This window comes from Nelumbo nucifera, chromosome 1, assembly GCF_055504915.1.
Source record: "Nelumbo nucifera cultivar China Antique chromosome 1, China Antique-T2T, whole genome shotgun sequence".
NCBI classification, from domain to species: Eukaryota; Viridiplantae; Streptophyta; class Magnoliopsida; order Proteales; family Nelumbonaceae; genus Nelumbo; species Nelumbo nucifera.
In genome coordinates this window covers 63,939,014-63,961,095 of record NC_142649.1, presented here as the reverse complement: position 1 = coordinate 63,961,095, position 22,082 = coordinate 63,939,014, and the positions used below count along the sequence as shown (strand labels likewise).

The window sequence follows — 22,082 nt, the reverse complement described above, 5'->3', positions numbered from 1 at the left end:
ACAGGTTTAACTATGTTGTGGTGCTTATGTTGCACAATCCCGATTGAGTGGATGTAAGAGGGCTTACATGTGATTAGTGAGTGTTAAATCGATGCCTATGTGGTCAGTGGTGTTGTGAAATCAGCAGTAGTGTGAATAAGAACAAGGCGTGTGTACCCACTGTTGTGTTTAGGAGTTGCTATAGGTGCTGGAATATCAACTTTTTGGATAACAACAGTCAGCTTGTTGCTGAGAATTCAGGTTAGAGGCAACTGTGAAGGAGTTCAATGGCAGCAATAGGAGATGGGTATAATGATCAGAAACCTAGTGTGGTGGTTTCCTCTGACTACCTAGGTGTACAGATGACCTCAATTAAACTGAATGGGGAGAACTATGTTCCATGGGCTAAATCTGTGGAAGTTTTTCTCAAGGCAAAGAGGAAAGTGAAGCACATAAAAGATGAGAAACCATCGGCTGACTCCCCAGGGTTTGATGATTGGGAACAAGAAGATGCTCAAATCATGACTTGGTTATGGAACAGTATGGAACCCAAAATCAGTGCCAACTTCATGTTCCTTGATACAGCTAAGGATATATGGGAACATGCTAAGAAGTTGTATTCTGGACAAGATAATACAACAAGAGTATATCAACTTTATCAGGAGTACTTTGATTTGCAACAAGGAAACAAAACGCTAGAAGAGTACTATGCCTGCATGAAGAATATAAGGAATGAACTCAATGTCTATCATCCCCTCACTCCAAATATTAAAGTTCAGCAACAACAAAGGGAATAACTAGATGTTACAAGATTCTTGGTGGGGCTGAAATCAAAGTATGAACCAGTTAGAGCCCAAATATTAGGGAGCTCCACCCTTCCTACACTTGAGGAAGTATTCTCACGGCTTCGCAAAATTTCTTTGGGACAGACAGAGAATCCCACACAGTCTGATAGGTCAGCACTTGTGACAGCTAGAGGAGGTGGACATAGTACAAGAGGGGGAGGACATGCCTCCCGTGGTGGCCGTGGCAGTTCCATGATTGGTCGGGGTGGTCGTGACTCAGGGGGAGGTCGTGGCAGAGGGAAATATAACTCTACAAGGAAGTGTACTCGTTGTGGTAGGGAAGGGCACACAGTGAATTTCTGTTATGACCTACATGGCCCTCCCTCCAAATGGGCTAATCATGCTGTAGCAGGTGAGGTTGACATCAGTGACAGTAAACAGGCAGATCGTACTCCTCTCCCATCTACATCTACTTCTGGGAGGGAGATGGTGAGTGTACCGCGTGATGAGTATGAACGGTTCCTTCAAACTACTTCACAGCATACCACTGCCACACTTGCCCATTCAGGTATTTCTTGCATGTCATCTAAAACCTCTCCCTGGATTATTGACTCTGGAGCCTCAGATCATATGACCGGGACTCCAGGTGTGTTCTCTTCTCTTTCTGAAACCTCCACATCACAAACTGTTACACTTGTCAATGGGTCCTCATCTCCCATCTATGGTGTTGGTAATGTTGACATGGCTTCTGTGCCCTTATCATCTGTTTTATATGTACCTAAGTTTCCATTCAATCTTATGTTTGTTAGTAAAATAACCAAAGCTCTTAACTGTTTTGTTACCTTCTTTCCTTCCACTTGTGTTTTCCAAGATCTCAAGACGGGGAAGAAGATTGGTGGGGGGCATGAAGCTGGTGGATTGTATTACCTTGACGGCGGTGGATCTTCAATTTCTCTTCAGACTTCACTTACTCCTCTACAATGGCATTGCCGACTGGGACATCCATCTCTCAAGGCTCTCAAGGTGTTGGTTCCGTCATTGAGTCAGTTGTCAGTTTTGCAATGTGAGTCATGTCAGTTTGGTAAACATCGTCGTGTGTCCTTCAGTCCAAGAGTTGAGAGTCGTATGTTGATGTTAGACAGTTTTGTATGCCCTTAGCTTCAATCCGATTTGATGTACTTTTGTTATTTAGTGGAAATAAATAAAGTACATGTTTGATTCATGTTGTTTGGTTTAATTCTGTGTAAGACCCTAAAACTGAACACTTATAGAGACTCGTGTTAGTTTTAAATATTCACAGCCGTTGGATAAGTCTGGGGAGATTTATCCTGCCAAGGCTGATACTGGTGTGCCACCAAATGTTGGGATGGCCTGTCTCAGCCACCAGGGTAAGACCCAAGGCACATGCAGTATGGGATTACTTGAATCCTTGAACCGGACCAGATTTCCAGTATTGCCCTGGACCTTGGAAACAGATGGGCAAAATTGGAAAGTTACACCTGACCCCTAGACTTGATTATGACATTTCACTAGGTGTCGGATCGGGCTGTCTTTGATATGCCAATCAGTGAGATCCTTAGATGGGGATCAAAACCTAGGTATGTTGGGACAGTCTGAGAATTCATCTGAGTGGGTGATCATAGTGACAGGATCAGCCCCTTTGTCGGACAAAGGGTAATGATCGGGAATGCACTCTCTCTGATGGAAACCAAACTGCCGACAGTTGATTTCAATCGTTGGAATTTTGTTTTGCAAAATTAATATATTTATATATATATATATATGTACGGTTTTAAATTGTTTGCAAATGATTTTAATTTCCGGGATCCATGTGAGTGGAGAGTGCGGTACTGTTCCTTGCAGCCGAGGGAGAGGTCCTCTCTTGTCGGGCGGTGCTTGATCATTAAGGGCTGAGAGGTTAAGTGTAAGACCATTTAGGATAGTACCTGATGGGCTAATCTTGCACCTGCCCACAGTCCCTGGGTTTTTATAAGATGGCTTGGCCCAGGGACCACTTAATGTAAGTGTTGGGCCCATAGGGTCCATATGATGGGCTCAGGGGTTTATTGAGTCTTTCAGTGAATTCGGCTGGACCTTGTATTAAAGGCTGGGCCGAACTCATGTGGCTGGTGTGTAGATCAATGCTTGGGTCCCACGCCACACAAAGAAGCCCAACTGGGCAGCAGATTGGAAACTAGTTAAACGCTGAACATCTAATGGGCCAAAAGCCCATTTCGAGCTGGGCTGATGTGATCACCCATCTATGGGGCGAATCTGAGATTAATGTTAGTAAAAGGTTGGGCCTTTAACCTTATCCACTCCAGGAGACCAAATTCAAATTAGATTTGAATCTGGTAACCTCCTGATAAGATCAGGAGTAAACTAACTTAATCTGCAGATAGGATTAAGATAATCCCCTATCCAAATATAGATTTGGTTTGGGATAACTCTTAATGAGGAGGTTTCTTAATCAAGAAGAAAGGAGGAGAAAAACAAGAGAAAACACATCAGAATTCGAACTAGGGTTTTTGGAAAAAGAAAACTCCCCGCGAATTGAGATTAGATCTCATTCATACTCCAGCCAGAAGAAAAGCAGTTCAGCCATCTTTGCCCTTGGAGTTCTCCTCCTGTCGCCGCCATTTACTTTTGCAAGATTCGATCTTTGCAAAAATAGGAAGTCAAGAAATCAGTTCTTGACATCAGTCTTGCAAGAAAGACTGAAGAAGATTCGGTGTTCAGAGTTTCCATAGGATTCCTGCGAAGGATCCAGTGTGTAGGACGCACCCTACTGGTTCCGTTCCATCCACAACTGTGTCATCTTCAGCAGGAGCGGATCTTGGTTTCTTCTTTGGGCGTTGTTAGTGGTGTTAGTGAAGGGGTATTTCAGTCTTTGTACTTGTTGAGAATGCTGATGTGTACTGTTATGTTAGTTCGAGTGCCTCTTACTTAAAGAAGGGCACTCAAGTCTTTTTCAATAAGTCAATAATATAATAATAGGTCTGGCCGAATCAAGGGATTAACTTTTTTCCCTAATTCGAACCAGCCTTTCTCTCTTTTCTCTCTTCTCTCTTTTCTTCTTTCCTCTCCTACTTCTTGCTGTCTACTTTACTCTACAGTCAACGAACAAGACAGAATTCTATGGCAGGTCAAACTTCAACATGGTATCAGAGCTAGGTTCACCAAATCAGACTTGCTAGAATTCTGCCTTCTGCGCATTCGAATTAGGGTTTCACTTGGGGTTCTCAGTTGTGAGTTGGAGACTGGGAAAAGGGCTGAAAAGGAGTGATCGCCCTCTTCCCTAGGAGGTCTCTATGCCTCCGATTGTGTCATTGGTGATTGGTTGCTGTGGTTTCTAAGCCCTAGTTAGGGCTGGTACGTGTGGTGCAGTGGTGTCTCAGCCCTTCGTATGGTTGGCCTTCAGGCGATGAGGTAAAGTTTTTTTTATATATTTTTTTTTGTTATGGAATACATGAGAGGTGTAGTACAGTTCGCATGATGGGTTCTCAGATTGCAGTATGCTAGGGTTTATGCTAGGGTTTATTCTGGTTTGTGTGTGATTCGAATGGCAATAGTGTCTACTTAATGGTGAAGCTTCCTATAGTTGTGGATTAATGTTGGTGGTGTTACAAGTGTGGTTTTCAGCTTTTGATATCGCTGAAATCAGTGTGTAGACCTCGGTGAGTAGGGGTTGTAGTGTTGTAGTTTTCAACATTTAATACTGCTGAAATCAGTGTACAGACTTCGGTGAGTAGGGTTTGTGGTGTTGCAGTTCTCAGCTGTTGAAATCAGTGTGCAGATTTCGATGAAGTGTCTGTGTGTAGTGTGCAGTGTGTAGTGCTCCTAATTCAGTGCTCAGAATTAAGGGAGTTCGGCAATGGCAGATAACAGTGATAGTAAACCTAGTGTCATGATATCTACTGACTACCTGAATGTCCAAATGACCTCCATTAAACTGAATGGAGAGAATTATGTCCCTTGGGCCAAGTCTGTAGAGGTTTTTCTGAAGGCGAAGAAGAAAGTGAAGCATATAAGAGAGGAGAAACCCCCCGCTAATTCTCAGGAGTATGAAGACTGGGAACAGGAAGATGCACAGATCATTACATGGTTGTGGAACAGTATGGAACCCAAAATCAGTGTGAACTTCATGTTTCTTGACACAGCCAAAGAGGTGTGGGATCATGCCAAGAAACTGTATTCAGGTCAGGATAATACCACTAGGGTATATCAACTGTATCAGGAATACTTCAATCTGCAACAGGGAAATCAGAGCCTTGAGGAGTACTATGCCAATGTGAGGAATATCCGTAATGAGTTAAATGTCTATCATCCTCTCACTTCAGATGTCAAAGTTCAACAGCAACAGCGAGAGCAGCTTGATGTAACACGGTTTCTGGTGGGGCTGAAGTCTGAGTATGAACCAGTACGAGCCCAGATACTAGGGGGATCTGCTCTTCCATCTTTAGAGGAGGTGTTTGCTCGTCTTCGGAGGGCTTCCATTGGATCTATGGACTCTAATGTCTCCGATAAATCAGCATTTGCAGTGTCAAGAGGCCGAGGTGGCAGAAGTGGGACTCGAGGAACCCAGCCTGGCAGGAGTGGTAGTGGTGGATCTACACATATCCGTGGTGGTGGTCGTACTGGAGGCAGAGATTCAGGGGGAGCTCGTGGTAGAGGACGTGGCTCGGGTCCACGGAAGTGTACTCACTGTGGTTTGGATGGACATACCATTAACTACTGCTATGACTTACATGGTCCTCCCTCGACGTGGGCCAACCATGCCATGACTAGTGACACCAGTTTCAGCCCTACACAGGAGAAACGGTCAGCTGACCCGATGCCTTCTACTCCCTCAGATGGTCCAGGCAAGGAGATGGTGAGTGTTCCTCGTGATGAGTATGAGAGGTTTGTTCAATCCAAGTCGCAGCAGAACACAGCTTCCTTTGCACACTCAGGTATGGCTTGTTTGGCATCCACACCCAACCCCTGGATTATTGACTCTGGAGCCTCCGATCACATGACGGGAACTCCAGGTGTGTTTTCATCTCTCACTCATTGCTCAACATCACAATCTGTTACCCTTGCTAATGGCTCCACGTCATCTATCTGTGGTGTTGGTAATGTTGACCTAGACCCTGTATCCCTATCCTCTGTTTTATATGTACCTAAGCTTCCATTTAATCTTATGTCTGTTAGTAAGCTGACCAAGTCACTTAAGTGCTCCATCACTTTTTACCCTTCTATGTGTGTTTTTCAGGATCTCAAGACGGGGATGAAGATTGGTGGAGGGCATGAAGCCGGTGGACTGTATTATCTTGATGGTGGTGGACGAACGTCAACGGCTCTTCAGTCATCCATTTCTCCTCTCCAGTGGCACTGTAGATTTGGTCATCCTTCGCTGAAAGTGTTGCAGTCCTTAGTCCCTTCATTGAGTCAACTTTCTGTTTTAGATTGTGAGTCTTGTCAATTTGGGAAACACCATCGTGTTCCCTTTCGTTCTAGGGTCGATAACCGTGTGTCGAGTCTTTTTTCTTTAATTCATTCAGATGTTTGGGGTCCTTATAAAGTGATGTCATATAATGGATACCGATATTTTGTTATTTTTGTTGATGACTGTTCAAGAATGACGTGGCTCTATTTAATGAAAGAAAGAAGTGAATTATTTTCCATCTTCCAGAAATTTTATGCTGAGATCCGCAATCAATTTGGTGCACATCAAAATTTTCCGTTCTGATAATGGTCGTGAATACTTGTCTTCATCTTTTCGAGAATACTTGGACCAACATGGCATTATACACCAAACTTCATGTACCTATACTCCGCAACAAAATGGGGTTGCTGAGAGAAAGAACCGCCATCTTGTAGAAACGGCACGCTCCCTCATGCACCACATGAATGTTTCCAAAACTTTTTGGAGCGATGCAATGCTCACCTCTTGTTTCTTAATTAATCGGATGCCCACGTCTATCCTTGATGGTCGTTCTCCTTTTAGTGTCTTATTCCCCAACATGTCTCCGTTTCCGCTTTCTCCTCGGGTATTTGGGTGTGTCTGCTTCGTTCATAATCTGAGTCCCGGGACTGACAAGTTAGATGCACGTTCCATGAAGTGTATCTTCCTTGGTTATTCCCGAACTCAGAAAGGGTACAAGTGTTATCATCCTAGTTCTCGTCGTTCCTTGGTATGTGCTGATGTTACATTCTTTGAGTCTACTCCGTTCTTCGTGGGGTCCGGTGCTGCTGCTTCCCCCACATCACCACCTCCTCTTCCTCTTCCTGTGGCTGATCCACCTCCTTTGGTTCCAGTCATGCCTACGTCCTTGCCTCCGGTGCCACCATTGGTTGACCGTCCACCCATCCGTCACGTGTATACACATCGCCCACGTGTACCGGCTGCAGCTCCTCCAGCTTCATCACCGTCGACAGATCCAGCTCCAGCTTCGACACCAGCCTCCGACCTAGATCTTCCTATTGCCTTACGGAAAGGTAAGCGTACTTGCACCCTTCACCCTATTTCCAATTTTGTTTCACTTACCCACCTCTCCGCTTCCCATCGCCAGTTCATATCTTTGTTATCCTCCGTGGTTGTTCCTAAGGATGTCCAGGAAGCCCTTACCTCTCCAGAGTGGTGCCGTGCTATGGAAGAAGAGCTCTCTGCTTTGCATCATAATCACACTTGGGATCTCACCGCTCTTCCTCCTGGGAAGCAGGCTGTCGGTTGTAAGTGGGTGTATAGTGTTAAGTACTTGCCAGATGGTCGTGTTGAGCGCCTGAAGGCGCGGCTGGTTGCCAAAGGGTACTCCCAAACCTATGGCATTGACTACACGGAGACGTTCTCCCCGGTTGCTAAGATAGGGTCAGTTTGTGTCGTCATCTCTCTTGCAGCTATGTCTGGTTGGCCTCTCCATCAGCTCGATATCAAAAATGCCTTTTTGCATGGGGATTTGCTCGAGGAGGTCTACATGGAGCAACCACCTGGGTTTGTTGCTCAGGGGGAGGATGGTAAGGTATGTAGACTTAAGAAGGCTATTTATGGACTTAAACAGTCCCCTCGAGCATGGTTTGGTAGGTTCAATGAGGTGGTCAAGAAGTTTGGTCTGAAACAGTGCCAAGTTGATCACTCTGTCTTCAGTCTTGACTCTTCGGCAGGTAAAATAATATTGGTGGTGTATGTGGATGATATCGTTGTGACTGGGAATGATAAAATGGGCATTGACAGATTGAAGGCATTCCTACAGGAACACTTTCAGACAAAGGACCTTGGCAAGTTGAAATACTTTTTGGGCATAGAGGTAGCAAGATCTAAGCATGGCATTAATTTGTGCCAGAGGAAATATGTGCTTGATTTACTGGAAGAAACAGGATTGTTGGGTACTAAACCGGCTGAGACACCTATGGAAACAAATACGAGGCTGAGCAGTGATATAGGTGAAGTGTTTGAAGAGCCTGGCAGATACCGACGACTTGTAGGCAAACTAAACTATCTAACCATTACTCGGCCAGATATTTCATTTGCGGTTAGTGTGGTGAGTCAGTTCATGCAGAAACCTTTGGTCCCACATTGGAATGCAGTGCTAAGGATTGTGAGGTATCTGAAAGGAGCTCCTGATCGTGGTTTGCTGTACAGAAGTGGTGGAAAACTGGTAGTAGAAGGATACACCGATGCTGATTGGGCAGGTTCTATGTCTGATAGACGATCTACCACAGGCTATTGCACCTTTCTGGGGGGTAACCTGGTAACATGGAAAAGTAAGAAGCAAACAGTTGTGGCAAGAAGCAGTGCAGAAGCGGAATATAGGGCCATGGCACATACTGCTTGTGAACTAGTGTGGCTGAGGAACCTTCTACAGGAGATAGGATATGACATCAGTACTCCAATGAAGCTCTACTGTGACAATCAGGCAGCGGTTCATATCTCTTCCAATCCAGTGTTTCATGAAAGAACCAAGCACATCGAAGTTGACTGTCATTTTGTGAGAGAGAAGGTGCTGAATGGGGTGATAGAAACTGCATATGTTAGTACGGGAAACCAGTGGGCAGACTTGTTTACAAAAGGCTTGAGTCGGGGGAGAGTGGACTACATATGTAACAAGCTGGGATTATATGATATATACTCACCAGCTTGAGGGGGAGTGTTAGTGGTGTTAGTGAAGGGGTATTTCAGTCTTTGTACTTGTTGAGAATGCTGATGTGTACTGTTATGTTAGTTCGAGTGCCTCTTACTTAAAGAAGGGCACTCAAGTCTTTTTCAATAAGTCAATAATATAATAATAGGTCTGGCCGAATCAAGGGATTAACTTTTTTCCCTAATTCGAACCAGCCTTTCTCTCTTTTCTCTCTTCTTTCTTTTCTTCTTTCCTCTCCTACTTCTTGCTGTCTACTTTACTCTACAGTCAACGAACAAGACAGAATTCTATGGCAGGTCAAACTTCAACAGGCGTGAACACCAACTTTGGGAGATACTGCTTCTCCGGATCAGGTATAATCCTCCCTTTTACCTTTTGGTTCAGATCTGGTTCGATTATGGTTCAGATAAGATCCTTGAATATGGTATTCTAAATTTAGGGAATACGATTCCCTGTTGGAGGTAGAAAATTTTTTGAAATTCGCCCACCCATTCCGCAACCTCTTTGGCGTCCATTAGATGGATCCTACCATTCCTTCAGTTGAGTCATTTTTCTTTGGTTCATTCAGATGTTTGGGGTCCAATCAAAATAGTCTTATAATGGGTACAAGTATTTTGTCTCCTTTATTGATGATTGTTCAAGAATGACAGTGATTTATTTAATGAAAGAAAGAAGTGAATTATTTTCCATTTTTCAAAAATTCCATGCTGAAATACGCACACAATTTGGTGTTCCAATCAAAGTTCTCCGTTCAGATAATGGTCGTGAATACTTTCTTACTTCATTTCAACAGTATTTAGAACAGCATGGCATTATTCATCAGACCTCATGTGCATTCACCCCTCAACAAAATGGGGTAGTTGAACGGAAGAATCGTCAGCTTCTTGAAACTGCTCGGTCTATGCTTCACCACATGAATGTTCCTAAACGGTTTTGGAGTGATGTTGTACTCACTGCATGTTTTCTTATTAATCGGATGCCCTCTTTTATTCTTCATGGTCGGTCCCCCTTCTCTATCTTGTTTCCCACTTTACCCCCATTTCCATTAACTTCTCGTGTCTTTGGCTGTGTGTGCTTTGTCCACAATCTGAGTCCTGGAATAGATAAACTAGATGCACGCTTAATTAAATGTGTCTTCCTTGGCTACTCTCGAACTCAAAAAGGGTACAAGTGTTATAATCCCATTACCCGAAAGTGCTATGTCTGCCCTGATGTCACCTTTTTTGAGTTTGTATCCTTCTTCTCAAGTCCTGATGCATCCTTGTCTTCACCCTCACTTCCTCTTCCTCTTCCTCTTCTTGTCAGTGATCCAGTTCCAGATGCTGTTGTGGAAGTAGACTCATCACCTCATCCAGTGCAGGTCACCACTGAACGACCACCGATCCGACAAGTGTATACACGTCGAACAACACCGGCCCCTCCTCCAGCTTCTACCTCATCTGCGGATCCTCTCATGGCTCCTATTGTTGAACCTTCAGACCTTAACCTACCCATTGCCTTACGGAAAGGTAAACGCAGTTCTACTCTCCATCCCATTTCCAATTTTGTTTCATTATCTTGTCTTTCTACCAAACATCGCCAGTTTGTTTCACTTTTGTCCTCTATTTCCATACCTAACAATGTTCAAGAAGCTCTTAGTTCACCTGGATGGCGGCAGGCAATGGAGGAGGAACTCTCTGCTCTTCAACATACTCAAACGTGGGAACTTACTACTCTCCCACCTGGTAAGCATGCTGTGGGCTGTAAATGGGTGTATATTGTGAAATACTTGCCAGATGGTAGTGTGGAGCATCTGAAGGCTAGACTTGTTGCTAAAGGCTACTCATAGTTGTATGGAGTGGACTACATAGAGACATTCTCTTCGGTGGCTAAGATTGGTTCTGTTCGTGTACTAATCTCCCTGGTAGTTATGTATGATTGGCCTCTCTTTCAGCTTGACATAAAGAATGCCTTCCTCCATGGTGATCTGGTGGAGGTATATATGGAGCAACCACCTGGGTTTGTTGCTCAGGGGGAGGATGGTAAGGTTTGCAAACTAAAGAAGGCAATTTATGGGTTGAAGCAATCTCCACGTGCTTGGTTTGGGAAGTTCAGCGAAGTGGTGAAGAGTTTTGGAATGAAGCAATGCCAGGTTGATCACTCAGTGTTCAGCTATGACTCAGAAGCTGGGAAGATTTTATTAGTGGTCTATGTGGATGATATTGTCATTACTGGTAGTGATAAATTGGGGATTGCCAAACTAAAGGTATTTCTACAAAATCATTTTCAAACAAAAGACCTTGGAACATTAAAGTATTTATTGGGAATAGAAGTTGTCAGGTCAAAGCAAGGTGTAAATCTGTGCCAGAGGAAATATGTTCTTGATCTATTGGAAGAAACAGGACTGATAGGTGCAAAACCGGCTGAGACCCCTATGGAACCAAATGTTAAGTTGAGTAGTGATACAGGAGAAGTATTTGAAGATCCTGGAAGGTATAGACGACTAGTGGGAAAGCTGAACTATCTGACTATCACGAGACCCGACATCTCTTTTGCAGTCAGTGTGGTGAGCCAATTCATGCAGAACCCTCGTATACCTCACTGGGATGCAGTCCTTAGAATTGTGAGGTATCTGAAAGGAGCTCCAGGCCGCGGGCTATTGTATAGATCAGAAGGAAAACTTGAAGTAGTTGGGTATACAGATGCAGATTGGGCAGGCTCAGTGAATGACAGAAGATCTACTACAGTCTATTGCACATTTCTTGGAGGAAATCTTGTGACATGGAAGAGTAAAAAGCAGGCGGTTGTGGCCAGAAGCAGTGCTGAAGCCGAGTATAGGGCCATGGCGCACACTACATGTGAATTAGTGTGGTTGAGGAATCTCCTACAAGAAATTGGATTTCACATGGATAAACCTATGAGATTGTACTGTGACAACCAAGCTGCACTCCATATCTCATCCAACCCTGTCTTTCATGAGAGAACAAAGCACATAGAGGTTGATTGCCACTTTGTGAGGGAGAAGGTCCTTGCTGAAGAGATAAATACAGAACATGTGGGCTATAATGACCAGTGGGCAGATTTGTTTACAAAAGCTCTAAGCTCAGGGAAAGTGAACTATCTATGTAACAAGCTGGGATTATATGACATATATTCTCCAGCTTGAGGGGGAGTGTTAAAGTGTGCCGAATAGGGGTAGTTTAGTCTTCTTATGCTTGTTAAGTAGCTTGCTTATGTGGCAGTGTTATTAGAGTCACTCTGCCCCACACTTAAGTAAGGGCATTTTTGTCTTTGTAAAGATCATTAGAATCTAATGAAGATTAAGGGGGTCGACTGTAGGGGTAATCCAACAGATTTCGACAGACCCTTATTTTCTTTCTTCTTCTTCTCTTCTTCTTCCTCTTCTCTTTCCTTCTCTTCCTGGTTCGGACTACTGTAGCAGCATTCGAAACAGTTAGGAATAGGAGTTGGGAATGACACTCCCACCACCAAGTTGTACTAATTTTCTGTTATTCAAACATAATAATAAAATAAAATATATTTCCTGCTGATAAAAAATCTCCTTTTCTGGGAGTTTTTTCATTGTTTGTGCAGTTGTTAGGTTTTCCCTTCGTTGGTCCATGAAGCTTTTGCTTCTATCACCCTACAGCATTGGATTCTGGTAGTACTGCTATTTGAGCCATGGTCCCTTGTATTATCTGTTGATGTAGTTGGAAAGAAGGGAATCATAAAATATCGAAAGAAGGGAAAAAAACCTTGCTTTTTGCATGGATTCTTCATTCTTGTATCCTCCTCATGAGTTGATCTTAGAGGTTAAATAAAGACTTAAGCTCTATTAAAAGAAGGGTTTCTCTGTTTAGTTTCAATTATGTTATGGATGTAGGTGGGGTGGTAAATTTCAAAGAAACAGTTGGATGTTGCCTTCTTGTATATATTTATACTTAATAAATCCTCATGTTAACTTCAGATAAGGGCATACTCATTATTATAAGAGATCTATTTTAATAAAATTTTATTATTTACCAAAAATATTATTATAATAGATCTACATCCGAAGTTTTACCTTATCTGCTCAAGATGATGTGCAAGCAAGATATTTTGTAAAACATGTTAACCTTGCAATCCCTCTACTCTTGGAGAGATACTTATACCCGGATCCAAAATATGGGCAAAGAAAGAAATATTGTGCTTGAAAATGGATATGGAATAGATGGTGGAGAAGTAATTTTTTAAGGGACTGTTCCCCCACCCAAGATCTACCCAAAACTTGATTCTATTGCCATTATAAGCGTTGTACCTGATAGATTTAATGGAAGTAGGAAGTAAATCCAAGATGGCTTTCCAAGGGGATGCATGGGTAGCTCTCTTGTCCAATCTAGCATCATCCCACACATTAGGCATCCTGTCATGCATGCTACAAATCATACAATGCCACAAATTGATATAGAGGCTCCATCACTTAATTATGAAGAAACACATGGAAAATCTAGAAGGAACAAGAAAGTGAAGAATTCTTGTGCTTAATTTAGCTATTTCTTGTTTAATTTTGTTTTGATGATTTCCTAGGTTGTTTCTCAGTCAACTAATGATTTCTAGTGGATTATTATTGTTAGGAAGGCTCAGTTGAAGGAGTACAAATACAAATTTGTAGAGTACAAAACCTTGTATTTTATATTATTTTCTATATATTTGCACTGTACATATTTGTATTTGTACTCTTTCCAAACTGAGCCGAAGAGTCTTACATGGTATATAGCTGTTAGATAAGGTTATTTTTGGGTTTTCCTTACTATTTTGGGACGGGAGTGCTTTTTGTAATTTCAGGGTTTTATTTTCTGCCAACCTAAATAGAACCCCTATATAAGAACATTATTAGCTGCTGTTCAAAGGAGAAAAAGGAGGATATTCAATTACTTCAAGCTTAAGAAAGCTGTTTTTTCTTTCTTCTCTCTATTTCTTCTTTCTCTTGAGTTTCTCAAGCAGTTTGGGTGATTTTTTCTGTAAAAATCACTAGAACAGATCTGCTAGACCTGTTCTGCATTACAAATTATCAACTTCCAAGGGGAATTTCCAAAGTCATTTACCGAGCATTGGTAAGCTTCTCCTTGCTAAAAGAAGAAAATAAAAACAGCAATAAATCTCATAGTTCAATCAAAAAAAGTTTGTGATTGGAAGTGAAGAAGAGAGATTCAGAACAAGAGAGGAAGAGAAAGATGAAGAAGGGTTTTGGGAGTGAAAGAATTGTTATTCACCCCAGCCCTAATCGCATTTTATTAATTATAATAACAACAAGGGGCAAATAACTATAAAAAAAAATAACAGTAAGGGGCAAATTACATAAATGCTTTTAATAGGGCGGCTGCATAAAGAAAGAATATAAAAGAGCTGTTAGGCCCATTATGAGCAAGGCCTATCAGCATAAAATAAAATAAAAAGAGAGAACAAATGGTGGCATAGTGGCCGGCCCAACAACTCAACACTAAATTGTATTTCTGTGTAGTGTTAAAATAAGCCAGTTTTAATTTGCCTCTGTGCATAAAAACGATGGAACTACAATCTTGCATACAGTTTTTTATGGTGAACTTGTTCCAAGCATATACTGGGTACTTAAAGGGATTCTATTCTTCAAAAGAACATGGAGAATACCTTTTAGGCTTTAATTGAGCTAATCACAACCAAAGCCTTGCATTGGAAACAAACCTTGCAGTTAATGAGTTATCTAGAGGGATCACAGTGCAAGTAATCTTGAGAGGGTTGACCCCAATCTCTGGATCATCAACTTACAAGGTCATAGTTCACAGTATCAGCGAAATCTCCATAATTTCCCCACTTTACCAGGTGATGATATGAAATTTTTCAAGATTTTTTCTTATTATCTCCTATATTTCAGAAATAATTCAGATTTCATTGATAGACTTAAATTTTCAAAATATTATTAGAAACTTTCTAATATTTCAATAAAATCATAATTTTTTAAAACTTTCTTAAAAGAACAAATAGGAATTCAGTGATTGAATTACTTGCTTACTATATTTGATACTATTCAATTAATAAGTTATTGTAGTTCAAAAGAAAAAGAAAAGGAAAAAGAGAAACTACAAAAGAGTATCCTTAATCTAATGAAAATGTATAGTAACAAAAAAGGCAAAAGATAAACTGGCAAGTAAATGACAATATGACATACATAATGAAGAGAAGATGGATAAAAGACTAAAAGGGTGACAGAGAGAAAGATACCTATTTAAGTCTCATAATATTCTTTTATTTGATTTATACAGTTATTTGCTATGGTTTTTTAAGCCTTAGATGTGCAATTATACTTCTTCTAACGATTCCTTGAAAGTTTATTAACTAATTCCATGTTCTAGAAAATTTCCCTGATTTTTAAATTTTCAAAATATTTTAGACAAATTAGTGAAATATCCCCAAAATTTCCCCATCTCTGTATGGTGAAATTTCTACTGATATCAAATTTCAAACCATGACAGAGCATATAGGTGACTGCCCTTGGTGGGAATGCCATTGATCAAAATTCCATTCAATGGTTGTTCTGTGGTAACCCAGGACCCTCTGGTGTTGGGGAGGTATCTAGGGACAATAATAGGGTGATCTCTCCTCCCTCCTCTCTCTCTCTCTCTCTCTCACGGGACTTGGCAAGAACTTAACATCTGTCAATGATGTAGGATCTCAGGCTGTGTCAATCAAAACAACTACTTCTACAATGTCTATGGTGCCCTTACACAAACAATGCAAGTTTCCCAAATAAAATTACTCATATTATACCATTCTCACTATGCATGTAACCAGATCTTTGATGATTTAATCTTGTCTTTTTCATGGAAGTTACTACCTTATCTATTCTTCAGAGAAATTATTTCAATTTTATATTTATCATAAGCTCTACTGCTAATGTGCACAGGTTTTATGAAGGTGTGGTGCAATCTTATGACCAAGGAAAGAGGAAGCATGTGGTAAATTGCAACATTCTTAATTTCTTTATTAAAATTCTTACATATCTGATAGAAGATTCCTGCTTGACTGCAATTTTTGGCAATTTTCTAATTGAATTCTGTGCATTTTAAGATATTGTATGATGATGGAGATGTGGAAGTTCTCCTGTTAAAGAAGGAGCACTGGGAGCTTATTGGTAATGACCATCAGCCTAGAAAGGTATGAAAACTTTTGATTATTGATATTTGTACTTTATGGACTATTTTACCCATATTTTCTTTTTGAAGCTTTTGCATTTGTAATGTTTCTGAGGTATATTTGTCTGTAACAATTTTTACAGCATCTAAAATCACCCAAAGTTTCTTCTTCTAATGAAATGTAAGTATTACTGATTATTTGATTAAATTGTGTTGCTTATTTCTCTATCTGTAACTATTGAAAATTTATTTCACAAAGAGGGGATTGGTTTTTTTCCTATGGGCTTGCTGCAATCTCAGTCATACTCATCCTTTATTATTAAGTTTCTTTCATTCATTGGGTTTAATTAAGTTGTCGGAAATGCATTATGTTCATTACTTATATTATTTGTCTTTCAGTTCATCTGTGAAGAAAAGAAATAGGACTTTGGGTGATTCAATGCAGAATAAGAAATCCTCTAATAAGTGAGCAGTCTTGTTTGCTCTCTCTTTCTCTCTTGTTCACTTTGTGTATGTTTGTGTGTAGAATTTCTGGCTAATTGCTTTTTGAACCTTGAATTTGTATCACAGATCTTCATCTTCTAGAAACAGAAGGAAAATAACTTTCAGAAAAAATGTGGAACAAGAAAAGAATGCTATGCTAGAAAATAACTTTGATGCTGACTTTAGTGAAGGTGAGTTTAAAGGGATCTCCAATCTCAAGCATTGTTTCTCATCTTCTCCATGTGGATGCTTGTGTTTTCTGACATAGGATGAATCTAGGAGCTTGCTTTGTCTGAAGGTTATCATAGCATGAATTCTGGAAGGTTCAAGGGCTTGATTTAATAATTTTCATGTTGTTACCAGTTGTCTGTGGGACAATGATTTTATAATATTGCAAAAGGAATGTTTTTATATGTAAGGGCATAGACTTGCATCACTCCATAGTGTGAAGGGACTTGTGTGAAACCAGTACGACAGTTAAGGAAAGAGGTGTGAAATCTATACTTTTAGTATGGGTGTTAACTGCCTTGGGGGTGTCTATAGCAGTTATATCAGACAACTAAGAAAGAGAATAAACTAAAGAATGAGGACACGTGTAACCTCAGAAAGAGATGAGGAGATATCTTTTGTACTGAGCAGTCCACATGGTTTGCAACCCCATTTGATTAACCTCAGAGTGATACGTGGCACAACCTGAACAGGCGTGTGATCCTAAGTGTGCCCAAGATAACAATAGAAAAGATAATAAAAAGAAAAACAAAAGAATAAAAATAATAAATGAAGCCCTTCTGAAGGGCTAGAAAGTTCAAGAATCACTATAAATAGCCAAACAGAAAAGAGACAAAGACAGAGATATTCCAGAAAGAGAAAGGACATCACACCTTCCTTTTAGGAGGTAGAACCCATTTCAGCTCGGGATCTCCACCATTACAGCCAAGTGCAGAAGGAAATGCTTGTGGTTTTCTCGGTTTTTGTCTCCAACCTTTCAAACTCAACCGACCAAGCCTGATCCATCCTCCTACACTACATATGGTTGTTAAGAAAATGAAATTTTTATGTTGTTATCAGTTTGTATTATTTGTTAGGACATGGAACCTAGGAGGTTGATGTATAATGGAAGGTTGATGTATCAAAGTGAATGGTTGGGGGTGGGCAAAACCAAGAGTCTCCAATTGATCCCTAATACTAAGTATCAAAGTGAAGATGACTTATTTAGGTATCTTATAGCAGGGTTATTTCTCTTTACTTCTGCTCCATCTTTCTCTCTTATTTGTAAATGTCAATCTTTTCTAATAACAATCACTATCCCCAAAGTGAAGATATCATATTGAAGGACTGTTGGATTTAGTTATCAGATTGAGGAGAGAGTGTGACACAAGCACCGACCACTCGAGCATTCAATTGAATTTTGTTGTCTATCTCACCACATAGGCGTTGCTTGTCACCATCTAATTATATTTTTTGAGCACTTGAACTCACTCTAGTATGTGTAAGTCATGATATAGAGATTTTATTGACTTGATTTTTTTTTCTTTGTTATTTCTAAGGTGATTCTAAGGACAAAAAAATGAAAAGATTAGAGAACAGCCAGACAGACACAGAGGAACCTGACAAAGAAGATAAGTCAGTTTCTGAAGGGAAACTGGTAGAAGATGCAGAGAAAGGTGGAATGGATACAGAAGAATCTGCCAAGGAAGAAGAGTCAGATTATGAAGGTACCACAGAGAAGAGTCGAATGGATGCAGAGGAATCCAACAAAGAAGAAACGTTAGATTCTGAAAGGAAACAGATAGAAGAAACAGAGAGGAGCCAAACTGATGCAGAGGAATCTAGCAAAGAAGTGCAATCAGATTCTGAAGGGAAACAGGAAGAAGAGAGAGTGAACTCAACAAACCAAAATGAATCTAACGATGAGGAGAAATCAGATGCATCCAGTTCTGAGAACATTGAAGATTCTGATAATGAGCCTCTCGTACATATCTTCAGTCTTTACCATGTGTTTATGTTTTAGAAGATATTTCTTTAATCTGGATTCTTATTTAACATTAATCATGTACAGAGCATGTGGAAGCATCGGGCAAGGAAAGCAACCTAAAGCAGTGAACAGACGTTCCATTTCAAGATAGACATGACGCCATGGCTGCACTCTTATGATTAGCGTCAAGACAATTGTTGCTGGATCTGAGGGATGAATACTATCTAACTGATAAACAACACTTAAATTCTCTCACATTTTAGGCCTGTGTATCATGTATCATAGTTGTTAATGTCCCACATTTTTGTAACATTATTGTGTTCTCCGTGTTGGGATTATGTGATTTGTACGAGCTAGTTATGGAGGCACATCAAAGAACCAGTCCACTACGGACTAATGTACAGTTATAATAGGTGGACTATATATAATATTGGTGGGACTTGTATTCTGTAATCTGTATTATCTTGCGCATGTGAGTACATGCACATACCGCATTTGATCTCTAATAGTTAAAATTCAGAACATTAATAAACCTTTTGATGTTAATTTATACAAATTTATCCTTCTTGTTTTTTCTCGAACATGTTCATGTCTGATCTACTTTTCTCATTTTCTATGTTGAAATCAGCTGAGCTGTGCTTCCCCTCACATCTCTTATGTAAACATGGCGTTGATAGACTAAGGGGGTGTTCTACAACATGAACATTTTTGTTTTCATTTGTTTTTGAATTTACCATATCAGCAAAAAGTAAGATAAAATGTTATTTGTTTTGAAATTGTTGCATCAGCAAAAAAATGAAAAAAACGTTCTTGAAAACATCAAAATAATGGTTTTTACAACAAAAAATAAATTTTATGGTATATTAAATAATCAGATGAAAACATTTTTACACCACACATTCTAGAACACTTTTTTTTCAGATTTGGAAATAAAAAACACATATAATCAAGAATATGTTTTAAAAGTTTTTGTTTTAGGGTTATTATCTATTACTCCTCTCCAGTTTTTTCCCAATCTTTTTGAGCATACCCTATTATTGGAAACAGCTTCTCTATACGTAACTGCAGAGGGGTAAGACTGCATACGTCTATCCCACCCCAAACATCACATTGGTGGGGTGGGAGTCTCATACACTGGGCTACCTTCATAAGCATACACTAACTTTTCAAAACCTCACGAGGCCCCCGTGGTAGATATTTGCCATTTAGTAGATGCTCCCTTGTTAGAGAAATGCCATTTGGTAGATGAAGTGAAGGTTCAAAATATCGATATGCCGATAGAGACGTATTGGGCAGTATCGGTAGTTTCTTTTTTAATTATTATTTTCAAATCCAGTTCAGAGGGAGCATGCCTATACATTACAATACTTTGAATATTGAAATTTGAATCAACTTATTTTGTATTAATAGAATCAATTTATGTTGTCAAAAAATAACTACCTTTTACAAGGTTCAAAATTTTGCATATTGGTACATTTTAAACCCACCGATATGCAATACACCATTTATAAGGATTTAGGGGAGGTTTATAGGTGCATTATTAGAAGCTTAGAACCTCTCCTATTTTACTTGATCCTGAAATGCCATGTTAAAAATATAAAAAATAAAAAGTATTGCAGCCTTAAAATGCACATCAATGTTTTGAACCTTGCATTTTTATTTTGGGCTATTTACAAATAAAATGACCAAGTTTGCTGTATTGGAAAATTCGGTTATGTTTAGAAATTAATAACATAAATAGTGGGCGGGAAGAGAAAAAGTTTTTTTTGGGACCACATTACCCCTGTATTAGAAAAGAATAGAAGTGAAAACACTGTTCGTCTTCCTCAAGCTTCTCTTCTCACTGTGCAACGTAACCAAATTTGAGGGAGCATCATGTTTGCAAAAATAAAAGTGAGAATAAGTTTGCAGGAGAAATCAGGAAATAGTTTTTAACAGCCACCAACAAAAAATGGAGTGAAGCACCAGCACGGATTCAAGGTTAACAAAATAGACCAGCCCAAAGAAAATATGAACTCAAAGCTCGCTTCCTTGTATGTTCTCAACCGCAACTATACGTGTAGCCGTGTAGGGCGGTTTCAAATGAGAACTTTTGATGAACACGAAGAAGGCATTTATTCAAGCTGAAAGGAGAAAAGCAAATTGTTCTTGTCAATAATCTCTCTTAGGACTGAGATCCTTGCGGCCCCAGAAGGTGCCCATAGAGCAAGGAGTTGAACATCAGAAGACTAATTATTGAGGGTGATCCGGAGGTGGTGGTGAGAGAGCAATGAAAAAAAAACTTAAATGGCTGACTGGGGACGTTAAGGTTAAACAAGGTTCAATATATCGTTATGTATCGGCCCGTATTGGCCGATACGTATCGTATTGGGGTGTATCGGGTCAGGCCGTAGTTCAAAGGGTATCCAGGACTTAAACCAATCCCTCTAAACCGGTTTTGAAAAATAAATAAATAAAATATAGAAAAAGGCACTGATACAGGCTGATACGCCATGCATCCATATTTAGAACTTTGAGGTTAAATATAGTTGAGTAAAGAGAACTGCAAATTCACTTGCCAACGGACTAGCCAAGCAAGGGATGAATAGGGGTTCCTTTTTTTGGGCTCATTTCTAAATTTGTTTCTTTTTTATAATGTTGGGAGAGTTAAAGACAGGTTACCTCCCCTCTCTTTTGTAATTAAAGTTTTGTTGTTTTAATAAAATTAGAGGATGATTATTGAAAATTAAATTAAAAAACTAATATAGGTCTTGCATCTTTGTAATTGACAATCTATTCTGACCTATTTTATTTGAAAACCATTATTAATTTATGTTTTTTTTAATTTGATTTAAGATATTAAATGAGATCTTATTCGGAAACAATAACCCACTTTATTTGGTATTTACTATTTATCTAATAAATCTATTTTAAGTTATTTATTTTTAAAAGTTATATTAGGTTTCTTCCTAAAAGTTAAATCAAGTTTGTTATTAATAATGCATTTTCTTTTTGAAAAAAAAATATTTAAAATCAAACGTGGGTTTATGATAATCTTTTAATGGGTCCCACCATTTGTATTTAATATAGTATGGATAAACATATGTTAAGCTAATAAATAATTGCCTATCGAGAATGTTTAGGAGTGAAACTACCCACTTTGAATCATATTTCTTGAATTAATAGGATGCCACATACTAAATGGTGGTAGTGGGTTATGGGCTTTAGCAACAACTTATCAGAAAATGCCATTTGTCTAGCTTTCCAGAAAAATGAGAAGGTCACATGTCTAATTGGAATTTATTGGAAATTGCCATGCATCTATCTTTCTAGAAAATGAGAAAACCACTTGTCTTAATGTTGGTAGTGGGTTGTGGGCTTTAAGAACAACTTCTCAAAAAATACCACATGTTTAGATTTATAGAAAAATGAGAATGTCACATGTATGAATGGTAGGAACTGTAACCTGAAGACCTTCCTTGAATATATATATATATATTAGATTTTCTGCTATTGGTATAAAAAAATCAGCTCAGTTTTTTCTTTGGGTTATGGGCTATATAATTAATCTCATTTGGAATTTGTAACTCATCTTGCCAACTCCATACCGCATGATCATACTCTTCCCAAGAAA

At 39.6% G+C, this 22,082-nt stretch overlaps 1 protein-coding gene across 5 annotated transcripts in view; it reads left to right on the top strand.

The window, feature by feature from the left end:
* LOC104594261 (sister chromatid cohesion protein PDS5 homolog A) overlaps positions 1–19,043 on the top strand; it is a 115,801-nt gene extending 96,758 nt beyond the window's left edge. For 4 of the 5 annotated variants that reach the window (XM_088897429.1, XM_088897418.1, XM_088897445.1 and 1 more), the window contains 7 exons: positions 15,783–15,834; positions 15,947–16,033; positions 16,155–16,192; positions 16,411–16,476; positions 16,582–16,689; positions 18,043–18,466; positions 18,554–18,738. In XM_088897429.1, the coding sequence (XP_088753555.1) occupies positions 15,783–15,834; positions 15,947–16,033; positions 16,155–16,192; positions 16,411–16,476; positions 16,582–16,689; positions 18,043–18,466; positions 18,554–18,589 (811 nt within the window). In that variant the 3' untranslated portion in view covers positions 18,590–18,738. Of the gene's footprint in view, positions 1–15,782; positions 15,835–15,946; positions 16,034–16,154; positions 16,193–16,410; positions 16,477–16,581; positions 16,690–18,041; positions 18,467–18,553 lie in introns of all 5 variants that reach the window. The other variant, XM_010254481.3, reaches the window with a different exon arrangement.
* Positions 19,044–22,082: the final 3,039 nt, after the last annotated feature.